General features: G+C 37.7%; 2 protein-coding genes across 5 annotated transcripts in view; one reads left to right on the top strand and one right to left on the bottom strand.

The window, feature by feature from the left end:
• eys (eyes shut) overlaps nucleotides 1-14,468 on the top strand; it is a 96,204-nt gene extending 81,736 nt beyond the window's left edge. Inside the window, exons 6-22 of the mRNA XM_089631321.1 lie at nucleotides 80-248; nucleotides 338-1,523; nucleotides 1,640-1,953; nucleotides 2,666-2,879; nucleotides 3,285-3,436; nucleotides 3,988-4,124; nucleotides 4,220-4,468; nucleotides 4,621-4,797; nucleotides 5,258-5,492; nucleotides 5,953-6,116; nucleotides 6,726-6,929; nucleotides 7,248-7,448; nucleotides 9,047-9,175; nucleotides 9,701-9,946; nucleotides 10,043-10,224; nucleotides 10,713-11,034; nucleotides 13,018-14,468. Coding sequence (XP_089487447.1) covers nucleotides 80-248; nucleotides 338-1,523; nucleotides 1,640-1,953; nucleotides 2,666-2,879; nucleotides 3,285-3,436; nucleotides 3,988-4,124; nucleotides 4,220-4,468; nucleotides 4,621-4,797; nucleotides 5,258-5,492; nucleotides 5,953-6,116; nucleotides 6,726-6,929; nucleotides 7,248-7,448; nucleotides 9,047-9,175; nucleotides 9,701-9,946; nucleotides 10,043-10,224; nucleotides 10,713-11,034; nucleotides 13,018-13,184 — 4,448 coding nt within the window. The 3' untranslated portion in view covers nucleotides 13,185-14,468. The remainder of the gene's footprint in view (nucleotides 1-79; nucleotides 249-337; nucleotides 1,524-1,639; nucleotides 1,954-2,665; nucleotides 2,880-3,284; nucleotides 3,437-3,987; nucleotides 4,125-4,219; nucleotides 4,469-4,620; nucleotides 4,798-5,257; nucleotides 5,493-5,952; nucleotides 6,117-6,725; nucleotides 6,930-7,247; nucleotides 7,449-9,046; nucleotides 9,176-9,700; nucleotides 9,947-10,042; nucleotides 10,225-10,712; nucleotides 11,035-13,017) is intronic.
• A 59-nt stretch (nucleotides 14,469-14,527) lies between these two features.
• The window catches only part of mtgo (miles to go), a 234,234-nt gene continuing 231,223 nt past the window's right edge, over nucleotides 14,528-17,538 (bottom strand). For all 4 annotated transcript variants that reach the window (XM_089651521.1, XM_089651522.1, XM_089651523.1 and 1 more), the window contains one exon: nucleotides 14,528-17,476. In XM_089651521.1, coding sequence (XP_089507647.1) covers nucleotides 17,138-17,476 — 339 coding nt within the window. In that variant the 3' untranslated portion in view covers nucleotides 14,528-17,137. The remainder of the gene's footprint in view (nucleotides 17,477-17,538) is intronic.

Here is a 17,538-nt window from a genome sequence, read left to right as displayed (position 1 = left end):
CTTGTGGTGCAATTCGATGATAGTTTTTTTACTCTGCAACTATTATGTAATATCAGTTTCAAATCTTTATTATTTTCAGGATACACTGGAAAGCGTTGTGAGTCCCAAATAGAATTGTGCTCAAACAATCCATGTACCAACAAGGCACTCTGCATGATGGAGGACACTATCAAAGTGTGTTATTGTGTTCCCGATTTTCATGGAGAAAAGTGTCAATTCCAGTACGATGAATGTCTCCTGGGGCCCAGGTTAGGTTACCCAAAATCTTTACCAGAAAATATTGTGAAATGGTACTAGAGAAAAAATTTCAATGATAATAATTAACATTATCTTTCAGATGCATGAATGGTGGCACATGCTTAGATGGAGTGGACAATTTTACCTGCTCCTGTCCTCCAGGGTTAACGGGAATTCTCTGCGAGTGTCTTATTCTAGATGACAATCAATTGGACTGCGAATACGTTAGCCCAACTCCTCTTTTCGAGAACACTACGTCAATATATGTAACTCCCACGTCACAACTATACACAATCTACAGTACTTCTGTGGAAACTTCAACTGCCGATGGCGAAACATCAACCGTTGAAGATACAACCTTCAAATATAAAACAACCATGTTGTTCACAGAGCAAGGGACCTCTGTAACGAATGTGCCAATGTCTACATGGGACCAAAGTAGCCTTTCAACTTTAGATAATAATAATTATACAGTAAGCTTTTCATCATCACAATCACCTTCAGAAATAACCACAGAATATGCTGAAACTTCAACGGAACCAGCATCCAAACCTTCGTCAGAGTCCACGCAGACAGTATATTCTACAGACGCAACAACAAACAACGAATTATTTTTGACAAGTGCATACCCATTCAATCAGAGTACAACTCAAATGTATACGACGTCTTCCGATTACCAAAGTACAAATTTACCTTATTCGATACCCTTCACTTATACTCTCAGTTCATCCACTGACAAAGATGAAGTGTTAAAAAGTACCTACTCTACAGACTCTAATATAATTCTAACAACTGAATCTACTAATACAGACACTACTGAAAGGTCGCCTGATTCTATTACTACAGAGGGGACTACAAATGAAATATTAACAACTAATGACGGTACTGCTTCTTCAACAGTATACAGCACAGCTGTTAATGAAGAAGATTTGAACACAAGATTCATACCTGAAAATATGAAGACTGACAGCACTTCAACCAGCACTACGACTACTTCTACAACCGAGTCTATTGAATTTACTACCCCCCCAGCTGTATTGACAGAGGAACCATCGATTCCTCCCTCCAGAGACTCTACAATAATGACGTCTTTCAATATGGAAACAACGTCCGAAATGTCATCATTATTTACCGAGTCACCTTTATCTTCGAGTGGGTCTACATTTAGTTATGAAACAACTGATCAGACCTATGAATATACATCAGTGAGTACTGTAGACCCAGACTGTTCAAAACTAGGATGTTTGAATGGGGGCAGTTGTGTTCATTCAACTGAGGGACCCAAGGTAAGTCATCAAATACCAAACTAATAATAAACCTATCATGAAATGAACACATCACATGAAATCTGTTCTCAAAGTATGTACATATTAATGATGAATTGTTTAATTTGTTTATTTAGTGCGTCTGCAAGTTTGATTTTGACGGTCCTGTCTGCGAACACACGTTAGGTATCGCTTCAGCGGCGTTCAGTGGAGATTCCTACTTGACTCACAAGTTGCATAACCTGACCGGTATTACCGTCCAGCTGAGAGCGAGGACTCTGTCTACCGAAGGAATGATACTGTACGCTAACATCGGACAGGACACATACATTTGCCTATACATGCAGAAGGGGCTGATGAAGTTTAAGTTCTCCTGTGGATACCAAACAATGTTACTTAGCGAATTGGAAGTACCAGTGAATAACGGATATGAGTTGAGAATTAAGGCAATGTAAGGGTTAAATTTGTTTTTTAAATGAGTTTCCTAGTGCCATTATGGTAATCAGATGAAACAGATCTGTGACATGTTGTAAATATCTCAAAAGTGGCAAGCGAAATACACGGCAATTGTCGTACTGTCGATTTAGTGGTTTTAACTGTCACATGTCGCATGAGGTCTTATGCTATCTATAACCAAATTGATTTTTTCCCATAGATTTTAAGCGCCATTACAGAAATTGAGATAGCGAATGTAGCAAAACATAAGCATAAGCAGGACAAAATAGTGGCAGTAGGTTGTCTCATACAGCATTCCGTATTAGTTATTCGTCTTAGTGGAAGTGAGTAAGAGTATCTTGTCATCTCAATCACCCGCAATGTAAAATGAAGTATTCGCTGCAACTTTTAAATATAAAAAGGCCGCCCAATCCTATTTCTATATATTGTTCGCAGACACACGTTTTCTTTGAATTATACACGAACAAAATTTGAATTAAGAATTTACTGGAAACGTAAGAGTGTTTGTTACTTGCCACATTTTTTTCTAATTTTGTAAGACCATAACGGGTCTAAATATATTCTAATGTCATTGATGATAAGAGAATAAGTTGGGTTAGTTTGTTGTATGTTCTTTTTCTTCACTTTTCTTCAGTGTTCTGTTTTATCATGGAACCCTTAAATGCATTTAAAATAAATGATTTATAAAATAACATGTGTCTTTGTAGATTAGAACTCACCGACCATAGAAGACACTGCAATGCCTCGCTCCATATCAATGACACTCTGGCGATGAGCGGCGGCCAAACAGCAGCTCCGACTTCCTACCCGCCGGACAGAAACTCCTGGCTTCACCTGGGGGCAGTAGCGGATGGCTTTGGAGTCATTGACCATTCCCCTCCAGATCTAGCTCCCTTCACGGGCTGCATGATGAGGCTGCAAGTAAGTGTGAACAAAAACAATTAATCCTAGTTTTTTTTATTCTTGGCACATCAGCCGTGAATCGGTGGTTAACAGGCACAATTTTTATAGTAGCAAAAGTAAAAAAAATTAAAAATGGTGCAGATCGTCAATTTTATAACCATTTTTTATAGCCCTTTGTGAGTACAATTGGAGCAGTCCACGCCAGGTGCCGACTTGCCAAGGCGCTAATAATACATACCTAACACTTAACCCTTGATTATTTTTCATAAAAACGGCCCTACACAAATCATCAAAATGAATTAATCCAGTGATAACCTACAGTTGGGCCGGCCCCGGGTCAATTGAATCAATATTATTTTTCATTTGAGGAAAATTCTCATATAATAATTCGACTGATTAAGTTTTAATTATTGTTGTTTCTAGATCGATGGAAGACAAAGACACATCTTCAAAGATGCTGTTGATGGGTTTGAGATAAAGGAATGTTCATCTCTGGCCTGCCTCTCAAGTCCATGTGCAAATGGTGGCTCTTGCAATGATGATGGTGATCACTGGACTTGTAGTTGTGCCAACGGGTAATTTTATTATTAAATATATCTAGGTGCTGGAAAATACAAAATGTTTGAATTTCTAACCATGTGAAGTTGGATTTTAACATTGTATTATCAAAAACAGGTAGGTACCTAACACATTGAAAATTATTGTAGTAAGTACCTACCTGCCTAGTTAAAAATAATGTAGTTTTTTTATTATTATTTGTAAATACCTACCTACTTCTCCAAGTTTAAGGTCTCTAAACACTTATATTCTTGTTCGACAGTTTGGCTCGATCGAACATGTTGACTTGGAAGAATACTCGTTCATTGCGTCCAAGACAATGCCATTGCATCCTCGACGCAAGACGGCTCAGTCAAATCGTAAATTTCTGTCAAACATCGAGTAAGAATTACGGCCCTTGTATTCGCATCGAGCCGTTTTCTCGATATCGAACAAAAAAGCATAGAGTTAGATGGTACTCACTTTGATACATGTTCGAATGAGCATAAAACCACCAAACAAGAACGAGTGTGGGTACTTTACCTGGCATCCCATATTATGTGTTGTAAAATAATGTATTCTTTTACAGGTATTTGGGCCATGACTGCACGGAATCTGTATGTAGCACAAACCCATGTCAGTTTGGCGGGACTTGTGTGCGCCACCCAGGAAGCGGATTCTTATGTTTATGTCCTCTGGGAAAGCATGGCCTATTCTGTGAACATAGTAAGTAAAAAGCTTTTCTATTATTGAATAAAATCCAGCAGTCTTTATCTTGGTACCAGAAAATATCAATATTTAACTTAATTAATTTATTTCAGATTTGGACATTGCCCAACCTTCCTTTTCTCCAATGGTGGGAGGTTTGTCTTCGTTTGCAGCATATCCCCTGCCCCTGCAACTAATATCTCATGGTCTGGAAATGCATTTCAAGATAAAGCCACATAATATGGACCAAATAGCACTTCTGGCATTTTTGGGACAGTCAAGCCTGCATGATCCCAAAAGTGACCACTTGGCCGTTACATTTGTGAAAGGATACATAATGCTGACTTGGAATTTAGGAAATGGTACGTATGGGTGGGAATACACGGACTAGGGAACTATGCAGTCACTGCTTGAAGCTGTCGATATTGACTGCTTGTAGCAGTCTATTTATTCCCAGCCTATATATTAATTTATTAAATCATCGTTATTTGCCAGTAATTCGTTATGTTTTCAGGTCCAAGACGAATATTCACCAGCAGACCATTGCTAGCCCGTGGCAATCGTCCGCACACAATAAGGATTGGCAGATTGGGTCGGGCGGCTTGGCTCTCAGTTGATACAATGCCTAATATTACCGGCAATGCCCCAGGAAATCTTCACCAGTTGAATGTCGTGCCTCTACTTTATTTAGGTAGCTAAGAAATTTGAACTATTTTTAACTAAAATCAAAAATCGATAGGTGGGTACCTACTTACCTAGATTACAGCCATAGGACTGGAACCAAATTAACTTTCTCAGCTTTTATCAGTTCATTTTTTATTTTAAATCTTCTACAAACCTCCTGCACATATTATCCATCGTACAGTAACAGTCATTAGGTGTATCCGAGGGTACAGCACATTATCGGCAGGTTTACGCACAACTTAAGTGTGGCCTAAAACAATTATTTAATAATCGGTTTTAAAGTTATATACTCATATTACACACTCATATATATATATATCTAAAGTTCTTAGATATATATGAGTATAATATGTAATTGTCACATTATCCAAGCTCCATAATCGACGATGATGGTTTCGATAATATTTGTGTCTCAGATACCAATATAACCTAAATGTAACATAACACTTTCTAATCATATTTCCTAGGTGGTCACGAATCTTCCAACTTCTCTATGTTGCCCCACGACCTTCCTTTACACGGGGGCTTCTCGGGGTGCATCTTCGACCTCTGGCTGCGAGGTGGCGGAGGGTCAGGAGGGGGCGCTGGAGTGCCCTGGGCCCCCGTGAAGGGCCGCGCCGTGGGGCAGTGCAGCGTCACCCAATGTCATCCCATGCTCTGCAATAATGGAGGCGCCTGTCTGCATCATTCTGCCTCATACAGGTGAGATATTTGCTCAATACATTCTCAAGCTCGGTACCAAAGTATTCACCACATTGTAAAGAATCTTACACTCTTACCATTACATTACTCTTGAGACTATTACCTCAGCACTTACATGCAGTAAAATTGAATCATTTCAACACATCTGTATCACTCCCAAATGAGATAATATTCAACGATCAAACCAGTGCCAGGAAGACAGATCATGGTAGAAGTACGCACTCAATGCTCGTGAAATATCGTCATTAAAAAGTGAAGCATTGATTGTGTTTTGTTTAGTAACAAATTCTGAATAATCAGGTAGATTCTGCTCAACCACCTTTCCCTGTGTCTTTGAGCCATTTTCACTATTGTAGTAGGGATGCCGTAGGTTCTCTGAAGACTTACGTTATGTACTAACTAGCAGCAATTTTGGAATAACATGCGTATCATTTTATTTATTCAATTGTTTCCTTTCCAGTTGCCTGTGCAGCGATGGATGGTTCGGCCCCCTATGCACCAACCAGCGCAATCCCTGTGACTCCACCGTACACAACTGTTCCAATGGTGCCACCTGCGTTCCCATAGTAACGGGCTATCAGTGTGATTGTCCTTTGGGGAAAACAGGGGCCTTCTGCGAAAAAGGTTAAGATAATGCATGCCTACTTCATAATTGGTTGAGCAAGAAAATAAACTTACATTTTATTGCCTTTGCGCTTGCAAGACCGGCCATGTGAGTTTTAAATTTTACAGGGGAAGCACAAAACTTCCCAGTTTTGTATTCAAAAGCATCAACAAACAATATTTAAAAAAGTATTCTGCGGTGGTTAAACTTATGCTTGTAGCCGAGACTGGGCCCGATTCCTTGATTTTTTAACAACTTTTTCGTATGAAATTTATTTATTTTTTAAATCTTGCACATAGCCGTTTTTGCAAAAGCGCAACTACAGTATATTATTGTCACTGTTCTGGTAATCTCTTGTCTCAATTTGTAAAATATTCGTTTCGGAGAGAAAAAATGTTAATAAATTCACACCAATATAATTTCGAGGCATTTCGCTGATATTGGAGCTCTCATGGGAATCACAAAATCATTAAAATAATAGTGTATAAATGACAACAAGAAATTATTATTTTGATATCATATTTTACGGATGTATTCACTTTATTATGACTCGTGTCTTTATGGCCAAAGCTTTGATATTTTTACTGTGGTTGCAAAACAAGTTATATGACGTGAATATTTTTTTACAGATGTAGAATTATCAGACGTGTCTTTCTCCGGGACTCGATCATATGTGAAGCTGAGTTCAATACCGATGGGAGATATTCATTTCAGCCTCGACTTTGAAGCTCGACCATCTCATCCCAAAGGATTGCTATTTTATTCAGAAACACATGATGGCTGTTTCGTCTCTTTGTCACTGCAGGGCGGTTTGTTGGAATACAGATGGGCCGGTAAGTATTTTTTAATTGTGTTACAAGAAAGAACTTATTTGCAATCGAACTTTAAATGGAACAAGACAACAGAAGAATCAGTAGAATAGAATTACTATAAAATCACCAATTAAAACATAAATCATTACCTCTTGTTCATCCTTCTCTTCAAGAACAACACAACCGCTGTTTGAAATAAGAATTATATTATCTGTGGTCATCCTTCTCACAAAACACAACACAACTACTGTTTGAAATAAGAATTGTAATATCTGTGGTCATCCTTTTCTGTTTGATTGTTTGAAACTAGAACTATAATCTATGGTCATCTTTCTCCAGGCATAGAATGGGGTGTGGGTTCTGCAGGGCGGGTTGTGGTAGTGGTACGCAGCGGGGTGGTGTTGTCGCTAGGCTCATGGCACGTGGTGCGAGCCGGCCGCTATGGGCGCCGTCTATTTCTCTGGGTGGATGGCACTATGACCACAGAGACACTGGCCACCCATCACTCATTCAGTTCTTTCAACACTTCAGTTTTCATAGGTAAGCCAAATTATTAAAACCATAAAACCTTTGTGATAATGAGAATTTTTATGATCGCTCGTACCTTAGCTATTGGAGATACAGTAAAACCCAAGTTCCAAAAGTTTATAATAAAAAGTAATTCTTTACACCCAACAAATACATATGTAAAATAATAATAATACCCAATAACAAATATACAGTGCATAACAAAAATTATAAAAAAGAATTAAAAATAATTTCTCCTCGTTGTTGCCGGATCTAATGAGAAACAAAAGTGAAAAGTTTATAATTAAATTTATACACACATTTTAACAATATGTAATAAGACGATAGCTAGGGCAGTTTAACTCACTATCACAGGGCTGTCCCATCATGAATATGCCTTATAATTAGCCTGGTAGTGAACAAATTAAACACTTACCCCCTAAAACCAGTTCACCGAGAGTTTTTATGAAGAAATCTTAATTAAAGAAGAGGGGAGAAACTCCTGAAAACTCTAAGGAAATATAGTGATTAATAGTGGGTTGTGCGGTGACTGTTCCAGATTGTCTTAGCCTAACTGATTGCAAGGTCAGGGTCTATCCATTCCCTTGAAAGGGAGGTTTAAATTTAAACAAAATAAAACATAATATGTCCAGTTTCGAACAGCTAACACGCACTAAACTTGTTAGTGTTAGTTAATACAAATAAAAGAGAGCAAACAAAATCATGAAAAATAAATAAACAAAATTAATGAATCAGTTGGTAGTAAACAGAAATAATGGAATTTAAACTAAAACCATTTAAGAAAAAACGTAAGACATGAACACATACTGTCAGCTAACACGCACTAAACCTGTTAGTGTTAGTTAATACAAATAAAAGAGAGCAAACAAAATCATGAAAAATAAATAAACAAAATAATGAATCAGTTGGTAGTAAACAGAAATAATGGAATTTAAACTAAAACCATTTAAGAAAAAACGTAAGACATGAACACATACTGTCAACTATGTTAGCAGTTTAATAACATAAGAAATATAGGTTAATAATATGTAATAAAATCGTAATACAAGAAAAACCGAGGAGTGTCAGAAGCAATACATTTGGCACCTGAAACGAAAGATGAAATTGCTCTAATCAGCAACTCTAAGCACAGGCCACCTTTCAACCCAAATTTGGACAATTTTTTCAAACATTCAAAATTATCTTTGTAAGACACAACATCAGCATTCCAAGCCCGTCTTGTTATAGTGCTCAAACCATCCAACATTTCCTCTCTCGTTCTTTCATAAGCTCGCAATATTGTTATCAGTGCCACAAAATTTGCCCGGCAGACTGGTTTGTATCATCACATGAGCAATTCGGATGAGAAGACAGTGTCAGAAAATGTAGCCTTCCCCTGAACTCGCCACGTCTGGACAAAATTTGTGTCATGTGATCCAGTTTGATGTATTATGTATATGCTCGATTTTCCTTTGTCCAACAGTAGGTGGATAATTTAAAGCTTGATTTAGAGAAAACACTGTCAAATCTTTGGCTTCTCTCTAATGAGCCAGTCAGTAGTGAAATTTTCGTGTGCCATCTAATCAGGAACCCATTCGATTATTAACAGGGAATATGTATTATGATTTTAGGGGGAGTAAGGGACCTATCAACCCTCCCATCGGATGTGATGTCAGGTCCACCCATGTCCTACACTGGATGCATCAGGAAGATGATAATAAACACCCAGCCCATTCCTCTAAATAAGAAACACATAACAGGTACAATCTACACATACATTGTATTACAATTTGGGTGGCGAAAATGGGTACCGCCGCCCTGGTACAATTTATTGGATAACCAACACCTCTGCCATAGATCACCTCAAGTGGTTCGCTACGTTTGGTGACTAACAGGGGTGCCCGGGTTCATGGTTGAGAGGTTTGTCCTGCAGATGCCTCTGCCCACCAACGGCGTGTCAGGCCGGATCGGGAGAGACTGGTTGAGGGAGACCTTTTGACCTCTCCAGCAGAACTCTCTCGGATGGATTTATATGTCCGTCACTTCTGGACACAATGACTCCCAGATTCTATCACTCCTCCTACCTTTTTCCATAACTTCCTCGCCTTCCTTTGCTAAAAAGACCCACCACACAGCATCTCCAAAGATGACATAGGACCTGAGGGAAATTATTTAAAATGTTCTCGGATAATATAAATAAAGCTACATACTCGTGTATGAAACCTCCAAAACTACCCATGAAAGTGTCAGAGCAAAAAGTAATTAAACCTAACACTAATTTGCAGATTCCCGCAATATTGATGACTGCGATGGTGAAGTCTGCGGGGGTGACGTGTGCTGGAATGGAGGAACCTGTTTTATCGATCGAATACGAGATCACAATATTGCGCGCTGCGTATGCGATCCACTCTTCATGGGAGACAGATGCATGCAAGCCATTCCTTGCTCAGAGGGTCGCTGCAATAAGGGGAGATGTGTGAAAGGCACATGCATTTGTCCCACAGGCTGGAATGGATATTTCTGTCAAAACCGTGAGTTAATTAAACAATATTGTATTGATTTCACAAATATTACTTACATATTAATAGATTTTAAAATACTTATATGTATAACTTTTTCATTTACAGAACTAAAAGTTGGCACCCCTCAATTTACTGGAAACAGTTTTATGATCATTGATGAAAGCAAACTGCACAAGTTTGAGAAACAAAATGTCCTCGATAAGTACAGGTTTAGAAGGAACATCAATAACATTTATATGAACTTTACAACTGTGCAGCCAAATGGTCTCTTATTATGGGGTGAAATGGTGAGTTTTCAATCACTTATAACTTATTGCTATAATCCCAGATCAAAATTAAATAGTTTCTTCTTTCATTATACTTTCTTAATTTGGAAGGCGGGCACGGGTACTGCCACCCTTGAACCATTTATCGGATAGCCAACACCTCTGCCACAGGTCACCCCAAGTGGTTCGCAAACAATGTTTGGTAACTTAGCAGGGGTGCCCGGGTTCATGGCGACAGACACGTCTGCCCACCAACTGGAGAGACTGGTTGAGGTAGAGCTTATGACCTCTCCAGCAGGACTCTCAGAACATCGCCTTGACACACTTACACCCCAGATTCCGACCCAACCCTCATACTTTTTCCCTCCCAGAACTTCCTCCCCTTCCTTTCCTAAAACACCCACCACACGGCATACCCAAAGATGACAGGCCCCGAGGGGAATTTATTTCCCCGGGCCTCCAGTCGGGTTCTAATAAAATAAAAGTTCTTGTATTCTCTTTGGTTTTAGGATAATAAGAAATTCGTCAGTATTGGCCTTGAAGGGGGTTATTTAAAACTCAGTTGGACGTTGCTAAAACCAACCCGAGAAAAGAAGTCACAGAACAGCATGCCAGTAAATGGCAAACTGAGTGGATGGCCACATCAAACTGTCAGCGATACGGTTGTCATCAAAGTCCTGCAGGCTGGCAAGTTCTCCAATGGAGACTGGCATACTCTAGAGTTGGAAATCCTTCCTGGAAATATAACTTTGCTGACAGACAATAAGAAGGTTTATGAGGAATCGGGAGGGAAATATGAAATGAAAAATTCCGATGTCACTTTGTTCATAGGTAAGTCATTATTTTATCCTCTCATGTTGATTGTGTACACATTTAATTCTATTTTTATTGCGCACCTCCACAAGCTCTATTATAATAAAATTATTCACTACTGCTTTTGATTTTGATTTGAAGGTAATAATAATTTGGAATACAGGATAAAAATTCCTTACAAATCTTTTGTTAATTTTCCTATACCAAAATAGTGATTTCAAACATTTGATATGGAAATTCTTAAGTCTAAAGATAAACTTGAGGTGAATTAAAATCTGCGCTGAACAGGCGCCTTAAGCTGGGAATACTTGTCCAATTTTTCCATCCTTAGTCTGATCCACAGACATAGGAATTAATAGACGAGAAGATATGGGCGAGGGGTAAAATCAACTGTTGAAGAACGAAGGGGGTGAAGCTGACTGTGATTCGTCAATAAATCAATCTGACAGTAAATAGGCATCTCGCATTATAATATCACCATTTACTTCTTAAAAGTAAAATCTGCTTTGAATGAATAGACATTTTTACATGGGAGCGCAAATTACTCGCCACGTTATGAACAAATTTGCGAAGTCCAAATTCGGCAAAGTAAGGCAGCTTCTATTTTCAGAGTCGTAGTTAGTTTCAGAGTATTTAGTTAAGACACTTTTATAAATGTTCATAATTTACTTCCCAGCAACCAACCAGCTTTGTGTTTCGCGTCCAGACGTTTCTCGATGTGATAGTAACAACTGATTCATATTATACGATGTGAATATGCTTAAAATAAAGTAAAATAATGCTTATATATGGAATGTAATACGACAATTGGGTTTATTCTCTTTTTTCACATCTATTTTTACCAGTTTTCATAGTACAAGTCAAAATTTTGCCGTGTTATTTAGTAAAATGAACCGATGATGCCTCGACCATAGTTCGCACAAGAATGATGACGTCACGTTTTCAAATTTCATTTGAGGCCATACGCGAGCCCAGCCGGCTCAATGGAACCGGTATGGGGAGTGGGGATAATACGCTTTTAATCACTTAGGGCAGGTCTACTAATATTCATATGTCTATGGTCTGATCAGACTATCGGAAGGCCTTCATCTATCATGCATCTGTTGAAACAGTAGACCCAACTATCGGATCAGATGACCAACTCGGAAAGGGTGCCGCCGATTTCGTTACGAATCTGATTGTGAGTGCTTTCTTTTGCATAGAAATGAAATACATGTCCGACTTTTTCAACTCATCAAATCATATCAAAATTTTCAGTTTCCAATGAGTATTGACAACGAACTACTACTATCAATGCCTATATAATTACGATAATAATTCAATTTGTAAAAAAAAATAATTTTATAACTGCTGTGTAATTATTGACAGCTATTTTGTCTTCTGAAAGAATCAAACCTGATAATGTCTTCAGAAGGCGAAACAAATATTTATTTATAAATTGAATAGGTGAATTAAGTAATAATAATATTGTTGAATATAAAATAAATACTTTAAATTAAAATGGAGTTCTACAAATTATGTCTATGTAACATAAGGTTAAAGGAGTACCATTAAACTGAGAGGAAGTCTGTAAATAAATAAATAATTAAATTGTGCCATAGATTATATTTTGTGGTGATTGTAGAGTTTCGCTAGACAGATCGGAAACGACTGAAACCACAAAAAATCTGACACGAGAATCGGAAGTATATTTGGTTCATTCGATCTCATAGTCTAATCAGACAATTGGAAAGCAAAATTAGACATGTATTCCCGGCCTCACAGACCATCATGCCATTCCGTAATATCTCTCCCAAGTAAATTTAGATCTCAAGTAATAAACATACATTGTTTCATTGGATTCTTACAGAAAATCGTATTTTGCTTGGCAACTGATTCTTATAGCAACTTACATCTGAAGATTTTACTAAATATTTTATTATTATATTTTGATGTGGTAAATTCCATTGATTTGCTAGCCAGTTTATTTAATTTAATTAATGAAATGTTCAACTTTTCCAGGAGGTTTTCCCGCTAACGTATCGACCGCCAATTACACCCGAGGACTGTACTCCTCAAACTTCGTGGGTTGCGTCAGCGCTGTGTCTTTCGGCGCAGATAAACAAACTATCAACAACTTTTCCAACTTTGAAAGTGAAAATATAGAAACATGCAAATTCTTCACTTAAATAATCATGTACGAAATGCAACATTTATTTCAGATAATGTAAATATTTAAGAAAAGTACAAACAAGTGCCAGGTTAATGTGAATGGTGCTCCGCTGAGCCAGAGGCAAAATGTTTGCTGTTCACGGTCAATTATTTACTGATTTTTTTATTACCTACATACTACGGATATTTTCAAAAAAGTAATAAATTGAAGAGAGATTTAAATCTTGTTTACCTGTCAAAATTCGGAAAAATTGGAATGTCGATTTTGAAGGGGTCGTTGAAGCGAGTGAACGCTTTATGGCTTTTCCAAGATTCGTGTGGTGTAAATACTTTTCCTGCTATCTACCTATTTCAACTGTGCAGTTAGTTTTGGTGATAAATTTCAAAGTTAAAGTTGAACAGCTGAATTTTTGTTGTGCAATTAAATAAACATATTCATGCTGTGCATATGTACTAGTAAAAACCACAAAGGCACTGTGAGGTGTTAGGTATTATCAGCACCTTGGTCCCTTGAAAGTCGGCACCCCGGGATACGGGTGAAAATGAAAGATTCCCCAACCTTCTGTCACCCAGCCTTCCCGTACCCCATATATGAAGGAAGTCGGCGCCCCGGGGTATGGGTGAAAATATGAAAGAACCCCAACCTTCTGTCACCCAGCCTTCCCCTACCCCATATATTATGAGGGAAGTCAGCGCCCTGGGGTATAAGTGAAAATATGAAGGATCCCCCAACCTTCCGTCACCCAGTCTTCCCCGTACCCCCTATATTACGAAGAAAGTCGGCGCCCCGGGATAAGAGTGAAAATATGAAAGATCCCCCAACCTTCGGGCACCCAGTCTTCTCGTACCCCATATATTATGAGGGAAGTTGGCGCCCCGGGATACGGGTGAAAACACGAAAGATCCCCCCAAGTCGGACCCAGCCTTCCCGTACCCCATATATTATGAGGGAAGTTGGCGCCCCGGGATACGGGTGAAAACACGAAAGATCCCCCCAACCTTCTGTCGGACCCAGCCTTCCCGTACCCCATATATTATGAGGGAAGTCAATATCTCATTAATTCAATACCATAAATTAACGATAATAATTTATTTAACTTGTGATTGGCGAAACCCATTAACTCAATCTCACATAAAAGTTTCAATAATTTTATTTATTTAAAACTTTGGAAAATATATAAGACTGCCCAGGGTTTTATTAAAACAAAAGTTTTGTAATAAGTAGCTTTACGTTGGGTCGTACGTAGTTTTTGGTCTTAGAGATTCCTGTTACAGAATTGGAAGGTAACGCACACTTTGTTCATGTTTAGTTGTTTAGAATAAGACATTTGTTGAATCAAATAATAAACACGTATTATAGTACATAAAATATAATTGTTTTATTAATATTTATAATGATGTTTATAATATATATATATTCATATAAATTGTATATCTATTTTTCATATAATATGTATATTTATATATATATTTCTTCCTAAATTAATGGATTTACAAATATTCCAAACATTTCAACTCTAGTTATGTTTACAAGTCAATACCTCGATGTGGCGACATTCGTTAGTTAGAGAACCAATCACGAGCAATTAGCAATTATCCTTACAGTTACTGAGCAGAGTAGGCTGAGTAGTACTGACTACGTTCCCTTCAGTACGAATAGTAGTGTTAAGATCAATGCTGTTCTGTTGCGGTTGCTCTTGCTGTTGCTGTTTTTCAGGGGTTAAGGAATATTGTAAATTTACAGTGTCACATCCAATACACTCAACATATATAATACATATGTCACTACTTTATGATAACTTTGTTTACAAATGTTCAAAGTTTGATAAAGAAAAATCTGCTTTCCAACCGTCGAGATATTACGTTAACAGCAGAAGGTTTTACATATAACACACATTTAGGCCACTTACATATAAATATATATTATAGAAAAATAACACAACATAGTCATAAACCAACTATAGAAAAAATATATTATCTTTTAAATTAATAACTCTTATAGAATGATTTAAACATGACAAATTAATTTTCATTTAGTACCAACTAAGGAGTCGCAAATGGAAGCAAACATTCATTTTTTCAATTTCAATAAAATATGAGGACTTCAAAATAATGTAAAAACAAAAATAATCTCAACATTAATTTACTTAGATTTCTTTCAATAAAAATATTACAAATTACCAGCTGTATAAAAGATTTATCAGAGTGCCCCGAAACAGTAAAGTAGTTTAGATCCATAAATAAGTTAAGGTATAACACATTAATAGGACATGAACATACGTACAACACGGCACAACAACATTGTATTATTATTTGTACATTGACATACGAGTAATGAAGATAGAAAAGCAAAAAGGAATCAGCCAACATAGCAATCAGCGGCTCATCACGTGGGAGGAATGTTTGGGACTATTTCATACTCACACGGTGCCGGGAGCGGACATTCCAGTCACATCCGGGACACTCCAGCGTCAAACACTTCAAACTTCCTTCATAACTAAAGCTCGTCATCACTTGTTCCTCCCTCTCCCTCCAATCAACCAATCTATGTTCTACTTTAAATCTTTATAAAATCAACAATAAAACTATAATTTACACAATACATACCATTTTGATCCAGCCCCGGGATATACAACATTATGACATATAACCACCTCGTCTTGGCCTAACTAAAATATTATAATATGTAGAATTTTGCTATAAAATTATTTCATTTAGCACCAAATATATGTATAACTGTATATGTATATTATAATAAAATAACATGTCTGCGATGGCACAAGTCTGTCTCGCAAGAAGAGGAAATATTCAAACCCTAAAATAAACACAAGAGGTCAACAGGGGTAAACGGGGCCTCTCGTTTCTCAACTCTCGCATACTCTCCCAACAAACAAACAAACAAACAACCAGCCCAGCCATCCTTTGGTCCATATTCATATCAAAATATATATCATGTATCATCAATACAAACGTATTACTAAGACATCAATCAAAATTGCAGGAAAATTCAGAAGGCTAATATATCATAATATGTATAATAACAGTTCACTCAATAAAAAGCGCCATAAGACGGGGTCATACCCCAATGTAATTCATAGTAATATTTATGTATATTTATTCAATACTTGAAATAGCACATATTGGGGACACAGGCAGAACACTTGGTTGGAAAGCAGCTAACAGATATCTCTTTATATGTTAACTCTATTAATGAACAACCATTAACACCGTATATAGGGGATTCTTCAATAGATTAATCCATTTTACAGATCTTACGCAATTAGGGTATCATTACTGAAAACACCAAACAAAACTTTGCAAAAAGCATGAGTAAGTTTAATTCAAAGACCAGGAGGTGGACGTTCTCTAAACTAATACTTCCTATACTTTATCAAAACAACATATTATTATTATAAATCTTTTGTTTTCACGAGGAACATCCAAACTATTACGATCGATTGGCTCGCATTTCTATACAACTGCCAGAAGATAAAAAAGATTTGTTTGCAATTTTTCACCAATTCCTTATTATTTATAAATCAGCCTTTGAAAGTTTGAGTTGTATATTTGACATTGACGGCAGATGTAATCGGCAATCTGATTGTTTTCTATTCCATACATTTTAACAATATTATATCTGGGAACTGGGTTTAACAATTATTCTTTCAACATATTTTGGAGAAATCTGGTGGAATAAAAGTGTGAAATCTTATAATACCCGTGTTTAGAATCAACTGACAATACTTAGCTAAACACACAATAAACACTCACACGGTGCATATGTCAGAAAAGGGTTGAATTTGATATAATTTTATATGAGCTTGACATAAACACTTACCTGTAAAAATACTCATAATAATTGTTGGCTGTCGATAATAGACAAACTTTTAATAATTGATCTGACATTGTAACACGCACGGTGTCTAGTTTAAATATGATTTCTCATCCCAAATATTGACCTGTAGGAATCCTATACCGAAGTGTGCCAGTCGATGAATTGCTTTACTGCCATTACACTGAAGACAGCGACGCAGAGGAAGCCAAACACGAAGAGGCAGGCCCACTGGTGATCGGTCATGGGGGCTGCATTGGACTTCCTTGCGGACCGGCGAGGGGCGGCAGTCACGGTGGGTGGGGCGGGGGCGGGGGGCAGGCTAGGGGGCGCCGGGGGCGACAGACCCAGCACCGGAGACCAGGCACCCTGCAGCGGGCGGCCCTGTACCTCCCTCTCTGCACACACTCGCACCAGGTACTCACAGCCGCCCTCCAGTTCCTCTATCTTCATGCTGGTCTCCAAGCCTCGATACACCTAATGGTTAAACACATAGAATTACGGATCATGAAAACAAATGTTAAGTTGGTAACTGATTC

The sequence above is a fragment of the Hesperophylax consimilis genome, chromosome 4 (genome assembly GCF_061612785.1).
Source record: "Hesperophylax consimilis isolate HC1 chromosome 4, BYU_Hcon_1.0, whole genome shotgun sequence".
NCBI classification, from domain to species: Eukaryota; Metazoa; Arthropoda; class Insecta; order Trichoptera; family Limnephilidae; genus Hesperophylax; species Hesperophylax consimilis.
The sequence above is the reverse complement of the archived record's forward strand: the minus strand, read 5'-3'. Positions and strand labels throughout refer to the sequence as shown.